Source organism: Rhinatrema bivittatum, chromosome 11 (assembly GCF_901001135.1).
Source record: "Rhinatrema bivittatum chromosome 11, aRhiBiv1.1, whole genome shotgun sequence".
NCBI lineage: Eukaryota > Metazoa > Chordata > Amphibia > Gymnophiona > Rhinatrematidae > Rhinatrema > Rhinatrema bivittatum.
Genome location: NC_042625.1, coordinates 79,749,671 through 79,767,982, shown reverse-complemented (window position 1 = coordinate 79,767,982; position 18,312 = coordinate 79,749,671). Strand labels below are relative to the sequence as shown.

At 45.4% G+C, this 18,312-nt stretch overlaps 1 protein-coding gene across 3 annotated transcripts; it reads left to right on the top strand.

Moving 5' to 3' along the window:
- The first annotated feature begins 4,765 nt into the window (after positions 1-4,765).
- On the top strand, positions 4,766-17,117 carry ACP7 (acid phosphatase 7, tartrate resistant (putative)). 3 transcript variants are annotated; one of them, XM_029619849.1, is made up of 14 exons: positions 4,767-4,922; positions 10,120-10,318; positions 10,575-10,778; positions 11,540-11,722; positions 12,101-12,126; positions 13,224-13,321; positions 13,573-13,635; positions 13,805-13,919; positions 14,079-14,192; positions 15,138-15,195; positions 15,703-15,770; positions 15,996-16,067; positions 16,430-16,567; positions 16,710-17,117. In XM_029619849.1, exons 2-14 carry the CDS (start codon positions 10,213-10,215, stop codon positions 16,773-16,775), a joined length of 1,311 nt encoding a protein of 436 aa, XP_029475709.1. In that variant the 5' UTR covers positions 4,767-4,922; positions 10,120-10,212; the 3' UTR covers positions 16,776-17,117. The 3 variants fall into 3 exon arrangements, with proteins under 3 accessions (XP_029475711.1, XP_029475709.1, XP_029475710.1); XM_029619850.1 differs by having other exon boundaries at positions 4,806-4,922; positions 10,123-10,318; XM_029619851.1 differs by lacking the exon at positions 11,540-11,722 and having other exon boundaries at positions 4,766-4,922.
- Positions 17,118-18,312: the final 1,195 nt, after the last annotated feature.

Genomic DNA, 18,312 nt, shown 5'->3' with positions numbered 1-18,312 from the left:
ACGTTGTACTGACACTGAAAATGGAGTAATGTGGTCTGTTTGAAGTAGTCCTCAAGGTAATAGAAATATTGAACAAAAGGCATTAAAAGGCTTCACTTGAGTAGAAATGGCCTAGTGGTTAGGGCAGTGGATCAGTGTTCAAATCCTGCTTCTCTTGCTGACACTCCTTGCTTGGGTAAGCCCCTTTATCTCTCACTACCTTGGGTATCCATTTAGATTGTAAGCTCTTTAGGGAAAGGACTTACCATGCCTGAAAAACGTAAGCTGCACTGAGCTAAAATTATAAAGAGAGGATAGAATTGCAAAATATGTTGTTAGCAATTTCTTGTTTTTAGGAAATATCAATGATAATGATGTTGAGGTAAAAAAAAGGTTGTTTTTATTCTTGATTGTATTATGTTTGGTGGTGTTTCATGATGTGTATATTTGGTTTTTTTTTAATGGAATTAACTGTGCTAATAATGGAAATTCAGAATATCAAAATATAATGAAATGGGAGGAAGGCTAGGAGGGAATACCTGTTTACTGATAGGGGGTGGATGCTTGGCATAGCCTAGTGCTAGAAATGGTGGCAACTCCCAACAAAATATTTTTATGTTTCTATAGGGCACTGATAAAATTTTCATTCACGGTAATAAAGGCAACTGCTGGACTAGCATAGAGTTTCCAATCAGTATGCTTTTAGAACTGTCAGGTGTGCCATGAAAAAGTCACCACTGCTTTCTGCTCATATCCTGATCAGCAGTGGGGTTCTCCTGTCAGCCCCCTGCAAGACACACCAGAGGTGGTTCTTAAACATGTAGGAGCTCCTTTCTGAGAACATGTAATCATGCAGGCCTCTTCTTCCTGGCTACAGCATGAGCTCTGGAGTGTGGTTATTAATGGGCAGCATGTAGGGCATGAATAGCTAGGCTCTGCTTTGATTAGCTTGCACACATTGCACATAGTGCCACCTCCTTTCAGTCCTACCAGCCTTTGTTTTATCCAATGTTCCCTCTAGGGATTAGGTTGCTGTGTGCAAAATCTTTTGCCTGTGAGTAAATCTTTTTGGTTTCATTACCCTGTGAGCACTACTTTCTTTAATGCAAAAAGCTTATCAATTTTATACTCTCAGCATCTCAGTAACTACAAACCCTTTACTACCAAACACTTTGAGAAGTAACACAAACCTCTCAGGACTCAAACAGCATCAGCCTTATCTATGTAGCGATAAAAAAAAGATTAGTGTTTAAAAAGGACTTTTTTAAAAACTTGCCCAAGTTCCCTTTCTTGGTCTCTTCGCAGTTCCATTTACAAGGTTTCTTTTTTTCTGTTTTTTCTTTCTCCACCTGTCTTCTTCCTGCCATCCATACCCATATGCTGTTAGTCACACACTCAGTCTCTCACCCACCCACAAACACACATGCAGGCTCTCTCACCCACCCCACTACACACACAGACAGTCACACATAACCCCCACTCACAGGAGCTCATCCAGTCACATATAGCCTCTCACCCACCCACCCCTATGCACACACAGGCTCTTAACCCCCACTTACATACCGCCTCTCACCTTCGCACACATAAGATTTCATACACCTGACTAGACATCCACACCCACACACAGGCAGTCACACAACCCCCCCCCCCCCCAGCCTGGGTCTCACCTCCACACCCAGGTACTCATAAGCACACACACTCACCCATACTACAGTCACCACACCACTACACACACTCTCATCCAGCCACATACACACACACAGGGCCTGGGCTCGTCTTCAGCTGCCAGCAGAATGGGATCTGCTGGTGGCCACTGCATCCTCTCTTCAGTTACCATGGGATAGGCTCTGAGGTGGCCTGCCGAGTTATGGGGTGGGCAGCAGCAGGAGTCGCATTTATCTGAACGTCATCTGTTGCCATGGGGCTGATCTCATAGAAACATAGAAACATAGAAATGACGGCAGAAGAAGACCAATCGGTCCATCCAGTCTGCCCAGCAAGCTTCACACTTCTTTTTTCTCATACTTATCTGTTTCTCTTGGCTCTTAGTAACCTTAGGTTCTATTTCCCTTTCACCCCCACTATTAATGTAGAGAGCAGTGATGGAGCTGCTTCCAAGTGAAATGTTAAGTTTGATTAGTTGGGTAAGAGGCAACATAGCTCTCTGCTGTTGAAGCAGAGATATGCATGAAGTATTAGTTTTTCTTCTCCCCTGCCGTTGAAGCAGGGAGCTATGCTGGATATGCATCGAAAGTGAAGTATGCCTTGAAAGTCACATTAACTATCATCAAATATTGAAAAGCCTAATAATTGGTAATTGAATAAGCCTAATAATTGGTAATACCTATAGCCCATGAACCCATCCCTGTTTGTTTTTTTTGTTTGTTTTTTTTTCTTTTTTTAATTGGGAGATGGCAGCCCTCCATTCTTCCGCTCCTTGAAGGTGGAACACCAACCACTGGCCACTGGCATCCTGCTCCGTGAATGCCTCTGTGGCTACTGCCGCTCCATGCAGTGTTTTGTTGCCTGCTCTTTATATGCGTCCTCTAGACCTGATGGATCCACAGTGTTTATCCCACGCCCCTTTGAAGTGCTTCACAGTTTTGGACTTCACCACTTCCTCCGGAAGGGCATTCCAGGCATCCACCACTCTCTCCGTGAAGAAATACTTCCTGACATTGGTTCTTAGTCTTCCTCCTTGGAGCCTCAGCTCGTGACCTCTGGTTCTGCTGATTTTTTTCCGATGGAAAAGGTTTGTCGTTGTCTTTGGATCGTTAAAGTTTTTCAAGTATCTGAAAGTCTGAATCATATTACCCCTGCTCCTCCTTTCTTCCAGGGTGTACATATTTAATGTACTGCATGCTGCATGCACACCGATTCGCTGACAAATGTTGTGTAGCATGCAGCAGGCAACAATGATGTTCGCCACCTTTTCTGCACTGTACTGCAGGGCTCCCCCAGAGTGATCCAGACATCTGAATCATCCTTTCAGAACTCCAAAAGTCCACTCGATAACGTTTCTGGTGCTGCCATGAGCCTCATTGTAGCGTTTTTCTGCCGCAGTGCGTGGAGACTGGAGTAAAGTTAGCAACCAGGGCTTACAGCCATAGCCGCCATCATCTATAGGGGGAATAAGAACATAAGAACATAAGAAAATGCCATCTCGAGGTAAAAGAGGCGAGATTGGCCCTGAGGCAGCAGATTTTATTTATTTATTTGTTGAGTTTTATATACCGTCATTCGGTAAAGCCATCATAACGGTTTACAAGGTTCAACTTGCAATACATTTAAAAATTGAGCAAAAAGTATAACAGGATGCATATTAAACACACATGAGAGACCTCTGATTACAAAGATATTAACTAGAACTAGCACTACGGATTGCACTAAGGGGTGCCCCTTTGGGGCGCGACGCCTGGTGTTCCGGCGACGTTTAACGGTCCAGCGCTGTCATCAGTGACGTCGGGGGGAGGGGGGTCTCCCGATCAGGGATCTTACATGGCCCTTCCCTTCTCAGTTCCAGGTAAATTCTTAGTTTTTCTTTTTTTCTCATGGCTGTGGGTGCTGCAGGGTGCCCGATGGTGGGTGACCTCCCTGAGCGTGGGCGCCCAGTGTTCTGGCGCCATTTAACGGTCCAGCGCTGTCATCAGTGACATCGGGGGGGGGGGGGGGGGCAGGTTTCTCGATCGGGGATCTTACATGGCCCTTCCCTTCTCAGTTCCAGGTGACTGCTGCTTGGGATGGGGTGGAGGGAAGTGTGATACCATAGATCGTATTGGGCAGGGGTTTGAGATAAATTTATAAAATCATGATTGGGAGGGAAGGTTAATAGGGAATGGTTATTTACCCTTTCAAATAGCAGTAAAAGTAGAAATTAACAAGTAGCAGATTTAAAACAAATTGGATAAAGTATTTTTTTTTCACTTAATGCACAAGGAAGCTGTGGAATTTGTGACCAGAGTATGTGCTTAAGGCATCTAGCATACTTAGGTTTAAAAGGGATTTGGACAAATTCCTAGAGGAAAAGACCATAAACCATTATTAGACAGACATGGAAAATCCACTGCTTATCCCTGCTTCCCTGGAGAAACAGCAGCAAGCAACTGGAGGGTTCCCTTTGTAGTGCCAATCCAAAGAATTAATTTACTATTTGAGATCTGCCAGGTATTTCCTAAATGACCTGCACTGATTGCAGTCAGAGACAAGCTGCTGGCTTGATGGACATTTGGTCTGCCCTACCATTGCACATCTTAAAGTGTTATATCCTGCTACCAAGCCAGAAATGTAATCTGATCAGGCACAATATGGGCCAGCACTAAAACTTGGGAATTGTCCTTGTTTTGTCCTTTCTGGACCATGTAATTTGATTTTAATATTAATATTTTGTTTAAAAAAAAAGAAAATTCTCTTTGTATTTTCATTACTTTTATGTATTACTTTGGTAATGGCAACATATGTAAAACTGTTATGCCAATGACTCAGGGACTGGCTACTGTCAGAGACAGGTGGGTGGATGCTGCAACTCGATGGACCCTGGCCTTCAGCTAGCATGGCATTTCTTATGTAATACAGTTATCTGTACCTGTAATACTACTGTACAGTTAAAATACCTAGCAGTGCTGCCTCTGTTTTGTCCTTCCACTTCTTTCGATTGCTTTGTTTGGTCACTCCCCGACCTTCAAGCTGTTTTCTGGGATTTAAGGGTTACTGAAGGTGACCACAAAGGCACAGCAGCAGCAAGCTTCCCCAGGGGACCGAGGCTTCCTCTCTAGCCGCCTGCGCTCCTCTATGCTCCTTCCTGCAGCTCTGTGCCAGCTCCAGGCTCCTCCCTTCAGGGGGCGGAGCGTTAAGATGGGGTTCTTCCGCTGTCTGTGCAGCTGTACTGCTCTTGCTTTCTACTTGTAGAGAGCTCGCTACCCAGGTGCGAGCAGACAGCATGAAAGGTAAAATTAGCCAAGTTCTTTCTTTCCTATTGCATAGATCTATAATTGCTGTTCTTTTTCCTGGGCAAAGTAATCTAGGATAGGCTTTCTGTGTCTTAGGAGCTTTCAGCATATTGCTAATGGTACACTTCTTTACAGAAGCGTCCTACCTGATTTATTTTTTAAATCCACAGTCTTTTATTGAACAGCTATAACGATTAAACTCCACACTAATCTTCAGAACTATGCTGAAGCTTGGGGGTGTCGTGAGATGAGGGGGTGCCCTGGGCCCTACTGGCATAGCTGTTTGGCTGGTCAGTAGATGAGCAGGCAGCAGCAGTGAAATTATACCGATATGTATCTCTATGCCTGTGCCACCTGCTGTATCCATACCTACGGCCAGTAGGAGTGGTGCTTAACAATGCGACAACTTCCTTAGCTGCATGGGGCCAGTCTTGTAGCATGAGCTGTGAGATTGGCACTGTGTGGTAGAAGAAGCTGACATGCTATTAAGTGGCACTCCTGCGACTGTCAGGGTCCACAGAACTGTGGATACTGGGGGGGGGGGGAGGGAGAAGATCAAAAGCACTGGTAATTAAGGAAGAGGGTGGAGGCAGGGAAAAAGAGATCTGCATGAGAGTGTGTGGGGGAGGGGGATTAGGGAAATGCAGTCCTACATGCGATGATTGTGGGAGACGGCAGGGAGAGGAAGACATGACATGTGGGGGGGAGGGGGCAGAGACAGGGAGATTGAGTGGTGGTGGGTAAGATAAGGGGAGGGCAGTCTACATGGGATAGTGAGGGACAGAGAAACAAAAATCTACATGCTGGGGGGGGACGGGACGGATGGACAGGGAGGAGACTGTACATGGGTTGGGCCAGGGAGAGTGGACGCTGGGTACATGAAGTGGGAGAGAAGATCTAGGATAGAGGGGGAGGACCCATGATGGACTGGGGAAGGGAGAGGATTGGGCTGATGGGACAGAGAGAGACCACATTTTAGGTGGCGGGAAGGCTGAGAGGGATCAGGGGTGAGGCAGCCTGAATCTGGGGAGTGAGAGAACAAAATGATAGAGAACATGGGGATGGAGGCAGCTGCAGAGGGATTAGTGATGGAGATATGACAAGGAAGAGAAGACCCAGGATGGAAGAAGAAAGGGCATGGAGCTAGGGGAGAGGGTGAGCAAAAGGGAAGGAGCTGGTGAGGGGCTTAGAGGCAGAAGAAAGCAGATGATGGGTGGAGTGGGACAGGAGGCTGGAGGTGTGAGAATCAAGGAATGAGAGGATTGGGAAGGAGGTGAGAGATGTGGAAAAGAAGGACTGGGAGGGGGGGAGTGTGATTGGTAGAAAACTGATATGGGCAAAAGATAAAAATTGGGAGAATGTGAGGCCTGGAAGGGACAATGGTGGGCAAGAGAAGTAGAATGGGGAGGGGTGAGGGAAAAGTGCAAGGTAACATAGTAATGACGGCAGAAAAAAAGACCAAAATGGTCCATCTAATCTGCCCAGCAGACTTCCCAAGGCAGTCACTGCTGCTCTGTGCAGGTTACCCCCATGTTTCTCTTAAGGATAGTAACTGCCGCTCTGTGCCGGTTAAGCTTTTTTATTTATTCCCATCCTCTAGCCTTAAATAAAAGGTGTTGAGAAATGGAAAGTAGGTAGAAGTAAATAGATGAGGATGATTAAAGGGAATCAGTTTGAAAATGGTGGAGTGTAAAAGAGTCAGAAAGGAAGCAGCAGTTGGGGGGGGGGGGGGGGGGAGGGGAGATTAAGGACAAGAGATCCAGATACTTGGAGATCAATCAGGGGATATGGAATAGAATTATGGAGGTGAAAAACTAAGGCTGCAAGGAGAGGATGACATCTAGCTTTGAGTAGGCAAAGAGGCAGAGAAATTGGATGAAGAGAAAAGCTCAGTGTTGGAGGCAAATCTAAGGGAGGAAGTGATGTAAACAGAAGAGCAAGAAAATGGAAAGAAGACCGTAGAAAAGGAAAATGAAGAAGAGAGAGGCACTGGAAGCAGAAAAAAAGACCAGAATGAACACAATTAGAAAAAAATAAAAAGCTCAGAAAATATTTCATTTTAAGTTCAGTGATCTGAATATGTCATCTCTGGGAATGTTCATCTCTGATATCCTTGTGTTTTTCACAGTACAGGAGGAAGTTCATACAGAATCTGTCTTCTTAAGGTTTCCAGTTCAGTTTTTGTCTACAAATATCTTTTCTAATTTGTGGTCCCTTATTCTGTGTTAGGCAGAACACAGGCAGACCTCACTTATGTGACAGAGGTGACATTGTACTAGTGTTTAGTTTCTGTGTAGGGATCTGTAGCAGTCTGACTTATGTTTTCCCAGTAGAAGGTGTACTGGTGTTCTAGGGCCGATGTAATATTTGCAGTGCTGCCTTTTATAGGTAGGATTTTGGCTCTTGGAGTTAAAAACTATTTTGATAATGCAGATTTTCTATATAGGTTCAGAATTTCACAATTATAATTTCACAGGTGAAATTCAATGTACATAATATAGAAATTCTGAAGTCACCTCAGTAAGAGCAACACAAACTCTCCACTACCAAGCGCTTTGGAAATAAGACAAAACCCACAGAACACTCTTTCTACTGGTGCACATATTTTATAGGTCAATAAATAGAAAGTTAAAAAAAAAAACCCACAGTAGGGTAGTATATATGAATTTCATGTTAATATGAATTGGACTATTTTTGTTATGTAAAGATTGTGAAATAATGCATTCATAAAAGGGACAGTGGCAGGGTGGGGATAAAAGAAGCACATGAGAATAGGGAGAATGCTTGGAGGGAGGAAGTGAGGGTGAGAATATTTGAAGGGGTGGAGTAGGGAGAGAGAATGGGGTGAGTCACTATTGACAGTTTATGTCCCGGGCACTATTTGTCCTAGAGCCAGTTCTGTCTGCTGAAATCAATTTTTTTTTAAAATGCACGAATACATACATTCAAAGCAATGAATTTAAATTATGCACTTCAAGTATATATTCATGCCAGGAAGTCTGTTTCCTTCTCCTTGTGATTACTTTTAGTGTTGTAGTGTGTTCTATACAGACAAGGAAATAATTCATAAAGCTATCAGAGCGAGCTCCCTTCCAACCTGAAGTTTCCACTTCATATAAGATCCTGGGATGCTTTTCTTCAGCATACCTACATTTCTTGGGGAGAAAGTGGGTAGGGGAGAAATTGTACAAAAATAAACTGGAGGATTCAAAGATTTTCTGAGCAAATATGTAACCTGTTTTGGAGATTTTCTTGGCTGCTGAGTCCTGCCTCTCACTGTTTGAACTCCAAAGCCTAAACATATTGCAACCATGATCATCTCTACTGACTGTGCACTGACTGCTTGTGTAAAACTTCAGGGTAGCACCAGGCCTTGGATCGGAGTTCTGCTGTTCTGTAAATGAGAAATTTAAGATATTTACAATATGAGTTGAGCTTTAGAAATATGACATCCATGTCCAATTTTTGTGATAAAAGTGTGACCTAAGGAGGAGTCGGCATCCAAGATGCCAAAGTCACTTTCAGGACTTCATTTCCCATCATGCAGCGCTCACTGTGTAGTCTGCTGATTGGAGTGCAGAAATCTGGGGCTTGGAGACCCAGCCTCTAGTCCCATATGTGCCCACCTGAGGCCCCTGTCTTGCAGCCATTAGTTTGCCATGTTATTTTCATAAATGTGTCATTTCAATTTAAAAACACTTGTATATGGATAAACAGTGAAGTGGTGATACCTTATATTCACGTTTTCCTGAGCTAAACACTCCTTAGTAGGTCAGTACTAGTTATGTGCTATTGAACCTTTGTGAATTTTAGTCACAGGGCGGGGGTCAAGAGTCACTTGTAAAACCTGCTGAGCCACCTCTGCACAGAGCCATGTCCAGCCTTTCTGCCAGGAGCCAGGCTCTTGACTGATTTCTGAGGACAGAGGCTTCCTTCCCAGGAACAGCCCAGCACAGAAGCCATAGCCTAGTGGGCCGAGAACCAGGGAAGCCAGCATTCAAATCCTGCTGTTTGCTCCTTGTGACCTTCTGTTGCCCTCAGGTACAAACTTAGGAGGTAACTTTTCACGGGAGATACACGCGTACCATACTCGTGCAGCAATTTTCAAAAGCTAACTTATGCGCATTTACACATGCAAAACACGAAGACTGTAAGCCCTCTAAATATATTAAGCAGAATATAAATCAAATAAATAAATGGCCCTGCCAGCTTCTGTATTAATGTGCTGGTTTCATGATCTACAGAGTGATGAAATCCAGCCTCATGTTTTGAAGAACTTGCTAAGCTGGTCCTGTGGGATGTAGGGCTCTGTAGGGCAGGGCATCCCAAGCCTGTCCTGGTGTCCCCTCAGCCAGTCAAGATTTCAGGATGCCCACAACAAATAAGCGAGAGAGAAATGTGCACACATTGAAGACTTAGTATATGCAAATGTATGGTGTGTGTGTGTTCCTTCTGGCCATGGGATCACCAGGACAGGATCGGGAAGCCGTGCTGTAGGGACTCTGCTGTTTGTGCCAGGAAGTGGAGCTTTGCCTTCTTGTACCTGCTCGTCCTGCAGGGATGCGTCTTCCCTGCTCCCTGGGCACATGAATCCTTTGCAGACATCACATCCTGGATTCCCTTCCAGATGGGAGAGGCAGAAGGGTCTCTGAGGAGAGGGTTCCAGTATCTGTGTGTTTTTTGTTTTTTTTTTCCAAATCCCTATTTTCTTATTTGAGGTCTGGCTAAAACCTTTTAAAGACAGGCAGCTTCCCAGATGCTGAGTTAAAGAAAGGAGTTTTGGCTTTTGGAGGCCATAGTGCCTCTCTGAGCTGTTTTCTTTTCTTAGATCCGTTAAGCGCAACTCGCTGTGAGAGATTCAGGCAGAGTATACGGCAGCTGTGTAGGCCACTCTTGTGTTCCAGATTCCCTAGCTGAGTTTCTGATTTTCATAGTAACATTATGCAGGTCCATTTCCCTGTGTGCACAGCATCTCTTTCATAGTCTTGAGTATATTCCTTTTATTGTATGCGCCTCCCCCTAAGAATTGGGCTGGGCAGAGTTTTGCTCTTCTCTGCAGCTTGTTGCTGGGGATTTACAGGTTCCCTTAGGCTTACTAAAGCAAGCAAATATGCTCTGTGCTGTTTTTTTGTTTTGTTTTTTTTTTTCCGTTACAAGATTATAGATAATGTTCTTTGGTCACTGTTTATTGCAGTAGCTGTACTGCAGAGTTGCTGAGAAAGGTGTCTTGCTCCAGAGTCTGCCCATCTGTGGAAGAAGCGCAGCTCCAGGTAATGCCTTCTGAGCCATGGACGCCGTGGCCGGGCTCTTCTGCCTCTTGCTGACACTTCCTGAGCTGCACTCTGTGCCTCCTGTCTGGACCCAACCTGAGCAGGTCCACCTGTCCTACACAGGTAAGATCTTGGGAGGGTTACATCTTGCTAACAAAGTCTGCCCTCCCGGAGCCGTTAGTATTTTGAACCAGAACTTGTGATGGATGCAGAGCATCCTGTCCACTCTATGCTGACTCGACTTTTTTGGTTTTGATTTCCTTCCCTAGTGTGCCACTGCATGGCGGTTGCTCTCTCTATCTCAGTACTCTGCAATCTTCGAGGCTGCTCCTTTTTTTTTTTTTTATTTTAAATGGTTTTTACCTTGTGACATTGACAGGGGACCCCACATCCATGAAGGTGACTTGGACGACCTTCAGCCCTGCACCTTCTGTGGTGGAGTTCCAGAGGGTTCCCGGACCAGAGACTTTCACAGAGTGCGCCACAGGAGAAGCCACCAAGTTTGTGGATGGAGGATGGAGGCAGCGAGCAATGTATATCCACAGGGTGGAGCTGACAGGACTGATGCCAGGTCAGGGCTACGGTGAGGATCTTAGTGTGCGTCTCAGTAGTGCAGTGATCATTGCTATTTTTCAAGCAGGGGCCACGTTGACAAAACCAGTTCAGCGCGAGAGCCGGGACAATTGTCAGACATAGTGGTTGGCACGCCAGGCGATAGGAGGGGGTCCTCCTCCAATGATCCAGCTGACTCATGGGGGGGGGGGTCCCCTCTGATAATGCAGCTGGACTAGCTGTTTAGATGCATTTAGGGTAACTCGTGTAACTAAAACAAAACCTGCTCACCCACACACACTCTCCCTCAGCCTGTTCCTCTCCCATACACTCTTCCACCAGCTTATCTGCCTTCACAGTCTTCCTCCAAGTACATACTCACTCTTAACCCTATCTACCTGCATGACCAGTCAGCTCCCGCCCCATCCCCTCCAAGCTGGTTTCCCTCCCCCATACCTTCTCCAGAGGCTTACTGTCTGTGCTGCCTCTTAAACAGTTTCATTTTGTTTTCTTCTGGCACGGCACAGCTCTTGCTGGTTTTGAGCCCAAACTCCCACATTGTTCTCATGGTCTTATTAGACAAGTACGGGAGTTTGGTCACCATATGGCTCAAACTCGCTGAGAACTGCGCAGTACCAGAATAAAGCAGGCAGCACCTTGTGGGGAGAGTCAGGGAGCGGCTCCTGGGCCTTACAGTGAAGAACACTGCAATAGTGCGTCTGCTCTCTTGAGGTGTCCTTAATGGCACTGCTGTGTGTCACCGTATCAGTAGCGTCCCTGCTGTATTCCTAGTTTACCACTGTGGCAGTGACTTGGGCTGGAGCGCGAAGTTCTACTTTGTGGCTCTGAGGAACGGCAGCGACTGGAGCCCCCGCTTCAGCTTGTTCGGAGACCTGGGCAACGAGAATCCGCAGTCACTGGGCCGCTTGCAACGGGAGACGCAGCAGGGCATGTACGACGTCATCCTTCACATCGGTAGGTGCTGTGTGAGGATTGAAGGGGAGGGGGCAGTATTTTCACTTTACTCGTTCCTTTTGCTCTAGCAATACTTTTTTTGAAGGGATCTAGGCACCTGACCAGCGAGTTAGATGCCTTGGGTTACAAAATTGTCTCAGGTGCAGTGGCTGTGTCGAACAACTTGCCTACACATAGCCACTGGGTTGGGGGAGGGAACCACTTACGCTGGTTTTTCCCCCGAACCCTGGCCACACAAATGGCAGGAGTGAAATACCTGCCTAGTTTCCCTTTGAAATATTTCTAAAGGTAAGCAGCTACAAAAGTACCTGTGTCTTTGCCTCTCTGCAGCTTATTGTAATTTGCCTCTTTAATGATTAGGCAAATCTCTTCTTCCAGGTGACTTCGCCTATGACATGGACAAGGTAACCACCACATTATTATTATTTTTTTTTTAAATATAATTCTTGCCTTTATTTTCCTGGTGTGTCAGTCTTCTTCTTGGCTTGGTTGCACAGTGCACGTAATTTCTTACTCATGTATGTGTGCATATTAAGGATGTGCATTTATGTCGTCTGTTCCAGTGGGTACACGCATATCTCACCTGACTTTCTAGTACACTCAGAAAAACGGATATTATGCACATAACACATTATAAAAAAAAAACCCACGCATAATATCTGTTTTTTTTTCGCATGTACTAAAAAGTCGGCAAGCTATGCGTGTACCCATCAAAATGGAGAAAACGAATGCACATTTATTTATTTTAAGTTTTTTTATACCGATTTTCCTGCATAAAATGCATATCAAACCGGTTTACAATGAAACAGAATGAGCAGGAAGTAAAATTCCTTAGTCTAATACATTTAAACGTCAATAATGAAATAATTTTAAAACAAAGCAAAAAGCTAAATAACATTAATAAAAGTTAAATTATTAACATAAACATAAATATAATTATATTAGAAGGAGCACAAAGGGGAAAACCCCTTTGTCACGCCCGGCACGCAACGCCTGGTGTAATCGCGCCATTAATCGGGTCGCCACTGGCTGGTCGTCATGACGTCGGGGGGGGGGGGGGGGGGCGAGTCTTCACATCGCTGATTTTCTCTTTTAACATCTCAGTTCATTTTTACTATTTTTTTGTGTCTTTTTCTCACAAGATGTAGTTTTCTTTAAGTGCCCGATGGTAGTGGGCTGCCCCTCTGTAACAGCGCCTGGTGGAATCGCGCCGTTAATCGGGTTGCCGCTGGCTGGTCGTCATGACGTCGGGGGGGGGGGGGGGGGGGGGGCGGGTCTTCACATCGCTGATTTTCTCTTTTAACATCCCTGATGCATACACACAGTCTGACTCCTGCACGTGCATCTGTTGGCACACGGGTGTACACGAACAATTTGAAGACCTGTCTGTACAACCAAACCTGCTCAGAGTGGCATGCATGAACACACTCTTGCTCTCTGTAATCCAGCACCACGATGCTGACTTCTCTCCACCTCTCCCATTGGTGTTTTCATGGGGCAGGACAACGCCCGGATTGGGGACGCTTTCATGCGCCAGATTGAATCTGTGGCTGCTTATGTACCCTACATGACCTGCCCGGGGAACCATGAAGAGAAATAGTAAGTAGAAATCCCTCCTCTCCCGAGATGTGAGGTGAACAGCTCCATTCTAATCACTACGCACTTTCACAAGGAGGGGCATCCAATCTTAGGGGAAGGGAAGGAGCAGAGATTCGGAGGAAGAAGGCATATATATTTTTTTTTTCCGGGGGGGGGGGGTGGGGGGAGGGATAGTTCATTACAGCAGAAACTTGAAGTGGGGGGGGGGGGGGGGGCGGCAGCACTTATTCTTGTCTTTTTATCTTTCTCAGCAATTTCTCCAATTATCGGAATAGATTCAGTATGCCAGGGAACACTGAAAGTCTCTGGTACAGGTAAGTGCTGTGGCAGGGAGAGGCTGGGTAGAGGCATAGGAGCAGGTACAGTGTGTGTGTGTGTGTGTGTGTGTATGTGTGTCTGTCTGGATCTGGCAGGTGGTCCTTCATGTTTAAAAGGTGGTGCCGTTATTCCCATTTTAAGTTCATCCACCTTTTTCCTTAACAGCTGGGATATTGGACCTGCTCATATTATTTCCTTCTCCACGGAGGTGTATTTCTATCCCGAGTATGGCCCTGAGCTTGTCGGGGAGCAGTATCTGTGGCTGGAGAGAGATTTGCAGGTGAGGAGAGGAGGGGGCAGTCTTAAAGGCATACTCTCCTAGTGATGAGCTGTGGAACTGAAGGCTAGGTGCCTTCAGAAGATTATCTTTCAAGTTTCCTTATTGTCTATTCTGGGTTTGTGTACTTTTTTTTTTTTTTTTTTTTTTTTTTTTTTGCAGGAAGCCAGTAAGCCTGCAAAGCGCAGGCAGCATCCATGGCTGATCACAATGGGTCACCGGCCTATGTACTGCTCCAACAATGACCAGGATGACTGCACGGAGCATGAGAGCATTGTGAGTGTGGGAGAGTGTTGGGCTGAGTAAGATGCATAGGCCAAAGTGGGGTAGGATGCACATGCAGGTTGTATGTTATGTGTGAGACGTGAGGGAGTGCACGCATATGTAGAGGAAGGGAATGCACATGCAGGTCTGTGTGAGGGGGTGGTGGAGAGGAGAGGGCCTATGTATTTGTGATGCCTATTGAAGTGACACAATAATAGTTTATACTGCACAAAATCCACGGTAGATTTGTGGTGAAATTTGGCACTTCAGTGTATTGTTATTGGGCCCATCAGTCTTTCTCCATCCCTAAATGTCTCTACTACCCTACCTGTCTCTCTCTAATCCTCTAGCCTGTCCTTACTTGTTTTTCTTTCTTTCCCTCAGCCTTTTTACACCAGTTTCTATCTCTTCCTTCCGCCAGTCTCTCTGGCTGCCCCCATGCTCCTCTATCTCTCCTCCCACCCACCATGCGGTTGCTGTGCTTCCCCCTTCCAGCACCGCTTCGACTGCAGCCATCCTTTACGACCCAGTGCATTTATTTGTGGGACCATGAAAAAGCACATCTGCATGCAGCTTGGACGCCGTGCACGTACATGAGATTCTCGGAATGACAAACACTTTGGTATTATTTACAGGATACTTGGTCAGATGAAATCGCAGCGTAAAACTTAGCTATAAAATACATTATGTAAGGTTTTCTGTCCATCCATAAGGAATTTATTGCCAGAGGATGCGGTCAAGGCAAATAGCAGAGTTGGATTTAAAAGGGGTTTGGAGAAGTTCCTGAAAGAAAAGCCTTTAAACAATTATTAGCCAGGTAGACTTAGGGAAAGCCACTCTTAGACAGGATGCTGGGCACAGTGCACCCTTGGGCGGGCCCAGAATGACAAATCTTATATTCTTTTGGGCTACGGCTGTGTTGGAAGATACTGAATTGCGTTCTTTCATTTTCTTCAGGTGCGGCTGGGGCTCCCTGACCATCAGTTTGGCCTGGAAGATTTGTTCTACAAATATGGTACTCCATTTGTATTTCTAGCTCCCTTCTCCAGCTTGCCCTTCCTCCTATGTGTGCTGTTGCTGTCTTACCAGGGCTAGAAGAAACTTTTGCTCTTCAAACTCCCCTGGTTTGGATATTTCAGTTCATAGTGATCTGGAGAAAAGTGAAAGTTCAGCCAATCCAATTCTGGAGGTTAAAAAAAAAAAATCCTTTCTGATACCCAGAAAGTCATGGTTGCTGATCCAGTCTCACCATTTGTCTTCTAGAAACTCATCCAGCTTCATATAACCAATACTTCCTGCAGAGTTATTCACATGCCTTTCTCCTACACCGGGGAATTCCCAGGGGAAAAACCTACAGCAAAACCTCTGTTCTGCTGAGGAGCCAGGATCTGTAGATGCAGGAGGAATCTCCTGAGTTCAGCATGGGGGTCTGGGGATGGGAGGAGGGGTGGCATAACTGTCTTCTGATTTTTATGTACTCAGAACAGAGCTTGCTGACTTGGATTGTATTTCTCTCCTAAAGGTGTAGATCTTGAGCTATGGGCCCATGAACACTCCTATGAGAGACTGTGGCCACTCTATGATTACAAGGTGATTAAGTTCATGGGGGGGAAGGAGGCAGGCCGATATTGAACTTTATACATGGTGGTGGTGGTGAACTGGCACAAATTCATGGTTGGTTTTAGAGAGCTCAGTGGCTGTATTGTTCCTGTATCTGCTTACCAGATGCCGTAGTCATAAAGCACTTGTATGTGTTTATAGAATGATCTGCTTCTCGGCTGCGTCGTAACCTACGGTCATTCTCTTTTCGTGTAGGTGTTTAATGGCAGCACGGAAGCTCCGTACACCAACCCGCGAGCACCTGTCCATATCATCACAGGATCAGCGGTAAGTTAATGAGAGCATGGGATATTTTCCTTCATGTGATGCTCTGCAGCTGTGCTCCTGTTCATCCTATCCTATCCCAGCCAGCACTGAAGACAGAGAATATGTTATGCCTTCTTTGACTGTGACATGTTTCAAGTGCTCAAACTGTTCAGCATTAGGGACTATCCACTTCTTTGCTGAGATCTCTTCATTTTAATCTTAAGATACGATTATATAATGGCGTGGCACACGTGCATAATGTTACAAAGCTCCCAAAGGCTGTGAAAGGAATAGAAAGCCAGTCTCTGTTCCTGGCTATATTGCACAGGACTTTCTGTAGAAGCCATGTTGTCTTACAGAGCTGATATTGGGCCTTTTTCTAGGGCTGTAAGGAAAGGCTGGATCCATTTGTCCCTGAACCCCGAAACTGGAGTGCAGTGAGGATTGAGGATTATGGCTATACCCGTATGCAGATCCTGAATAAAACACACATATATCTCCAACAAGTCTCAGATGACCAGGTAGCGTATGAGATGGCCTGGAAATGCCTTATTTATTATTGGTTAGGGCTCAGCCGTCGGTTCACAGTTCCAGCCAGTGCTGTGTTTTCAGGGCTTTACGGTGGGAACTCTTAAGAATTCAATTTTTTTTTTTTAATTTCAGGATGGAAGAATTGTGGATAGCATTTGGCTAATTAAAGAGAAGCATGGGCCGGAGGCCTGGCAGTGAGGCCTGTTTGAAGAACCTCCTCAGAAAAATGGAGTGTGTTCTACACCCCAGCTATAGCATTCTGGCTTGGGCTCGGCACAAAGCCAGAAGAATTTAAGAACTTTTTTTAATTGCTGGTGTCCTCTACATTGTAATACTTGAGAGAACCAAGAGCAGAGCCAGTCATCTTCCTGTCTTCCCAGCTGCTCCAATGGCAGCAACCGAATCGATAGTTCAGTCCAGGACCATGTGACTCAGTTCTAACTTCCAGGCAGCCATTGTGCTTATAGCACAAGTCTTTTGCCCAAAAGTGTTTTATATTTTATTAAAAAAATAAAATCTTCACATCATGATTATCAAGAACACCAAAACTAAAAATCGTTGTACTTGGACATACCAGGAGTGGTGTACTGACTTCCATCACTGACTAGGGTCATTGGGGACTGTACTCCTGGCAATAGCAGCATGGTTAGCAGAGAAATGAGCAAATCAGCAGCAGTGTTGGTGTCCCCTGCCTCTATCATTCTCTGAAATATTTTGTCCTGCTCTCTTGTGAGGTTTTTCAAGCATCTATCGATCTTTTCTGTTCTCTGACACATTTGCAGTCACTATTTGCTGGGACAGAAATGTAAAATATGCTTGTATGTGCTTGATGGTTATGTTGTGGAGCAGGGACACCAAAGAACCCAGGACTGTCCTCCTCTCACTGCCTAAAGCGCTGGCCCTCTGCATAAGCAGAGTCGGCAATTGCTTAGGCCTCTGGATGCTGCCTTGAACCTAGCCCCATATACATAAGATCAAGCTCATGGTGAGTTTGTGGCCAGGAATTTCCTCACCTGCTCCTGCGGTTTACTGATACTTTCCATTGTCCAGAATACACGCCTCTGCTCATCTTGAACCTTGCCCCTAAGTCTATGAACAAATAAGAGAGCTGTACCTGATTTTTGTCTGTTTACTATCCAACCTAGACTTTCCAGCAATTGCAATATTCGCTGAATGGCCTGAAGATTTTCTTGAAAGGACTTGACCCTGATTAGCCAATCGTTTAGGTATGGGTGTACTAGAATGCCTTCCGTGCAGAAGGCTGCCACCCCTGCCATTACTTTTGTGAATGCTGATGGGGCAATGACTCGTCTGAAGACCAGAGCCTTGAGCTGATCATGTCATCCTAGCACTCTGAAATGCAGGAACTTTTGATGTTCTTCCCTCACAAGGATGTGGAAATAAATCTAAGGATGACAAGAACTGTCCATTTCTTGCCGATAATGTCACTAACTTCAGGGTTTCCATTCAAAAATGTAGGATGGAATGACTGACCTTCTTTATATCCAAAATGGGTCAAAATGTTCCCTCCTTCGGGACCAAGAAATGGAACATCTGCCTCTTCCTAGCTACGATTCTGGCATTGCCACCACTGCTTCTAGACGAAGCAGTCTGTCTATTGTTGGTCGAATGGCCATCTTCTTTTCTGGGGACTTGCGAGGGGATGAGACATGCTTCTGGTATAGGTATGCTCAGTTCAAGGGCACCTCCTTGCTGAATGATTTCCATGACCATT

Bases quoted from the DNA above. Each gene is read 5' to 3' on its own strand.
- ACP7 (XM_029619849.1), top strand. From the start codon at position 10,213: ATGGACGCCGTGGCCGGGCTCTTCTGCCTCTTGCTGACACTTCCTGAG. The intron at 10,779-11,539 runs GTGAGGATCTTA...CTGTATTCCTAG, and splicing joins GATGCCAGGTCAGGGCTACG to TTTACCACTGTGGCAGTGAC. The intron at 13,322-13,572 runs GTAAGTAGAAAT...TATCTTTCTCAG, and splicing joins GGGAACCATGAAGAGAAATA to CAATTTCTCCAATTATCGGA.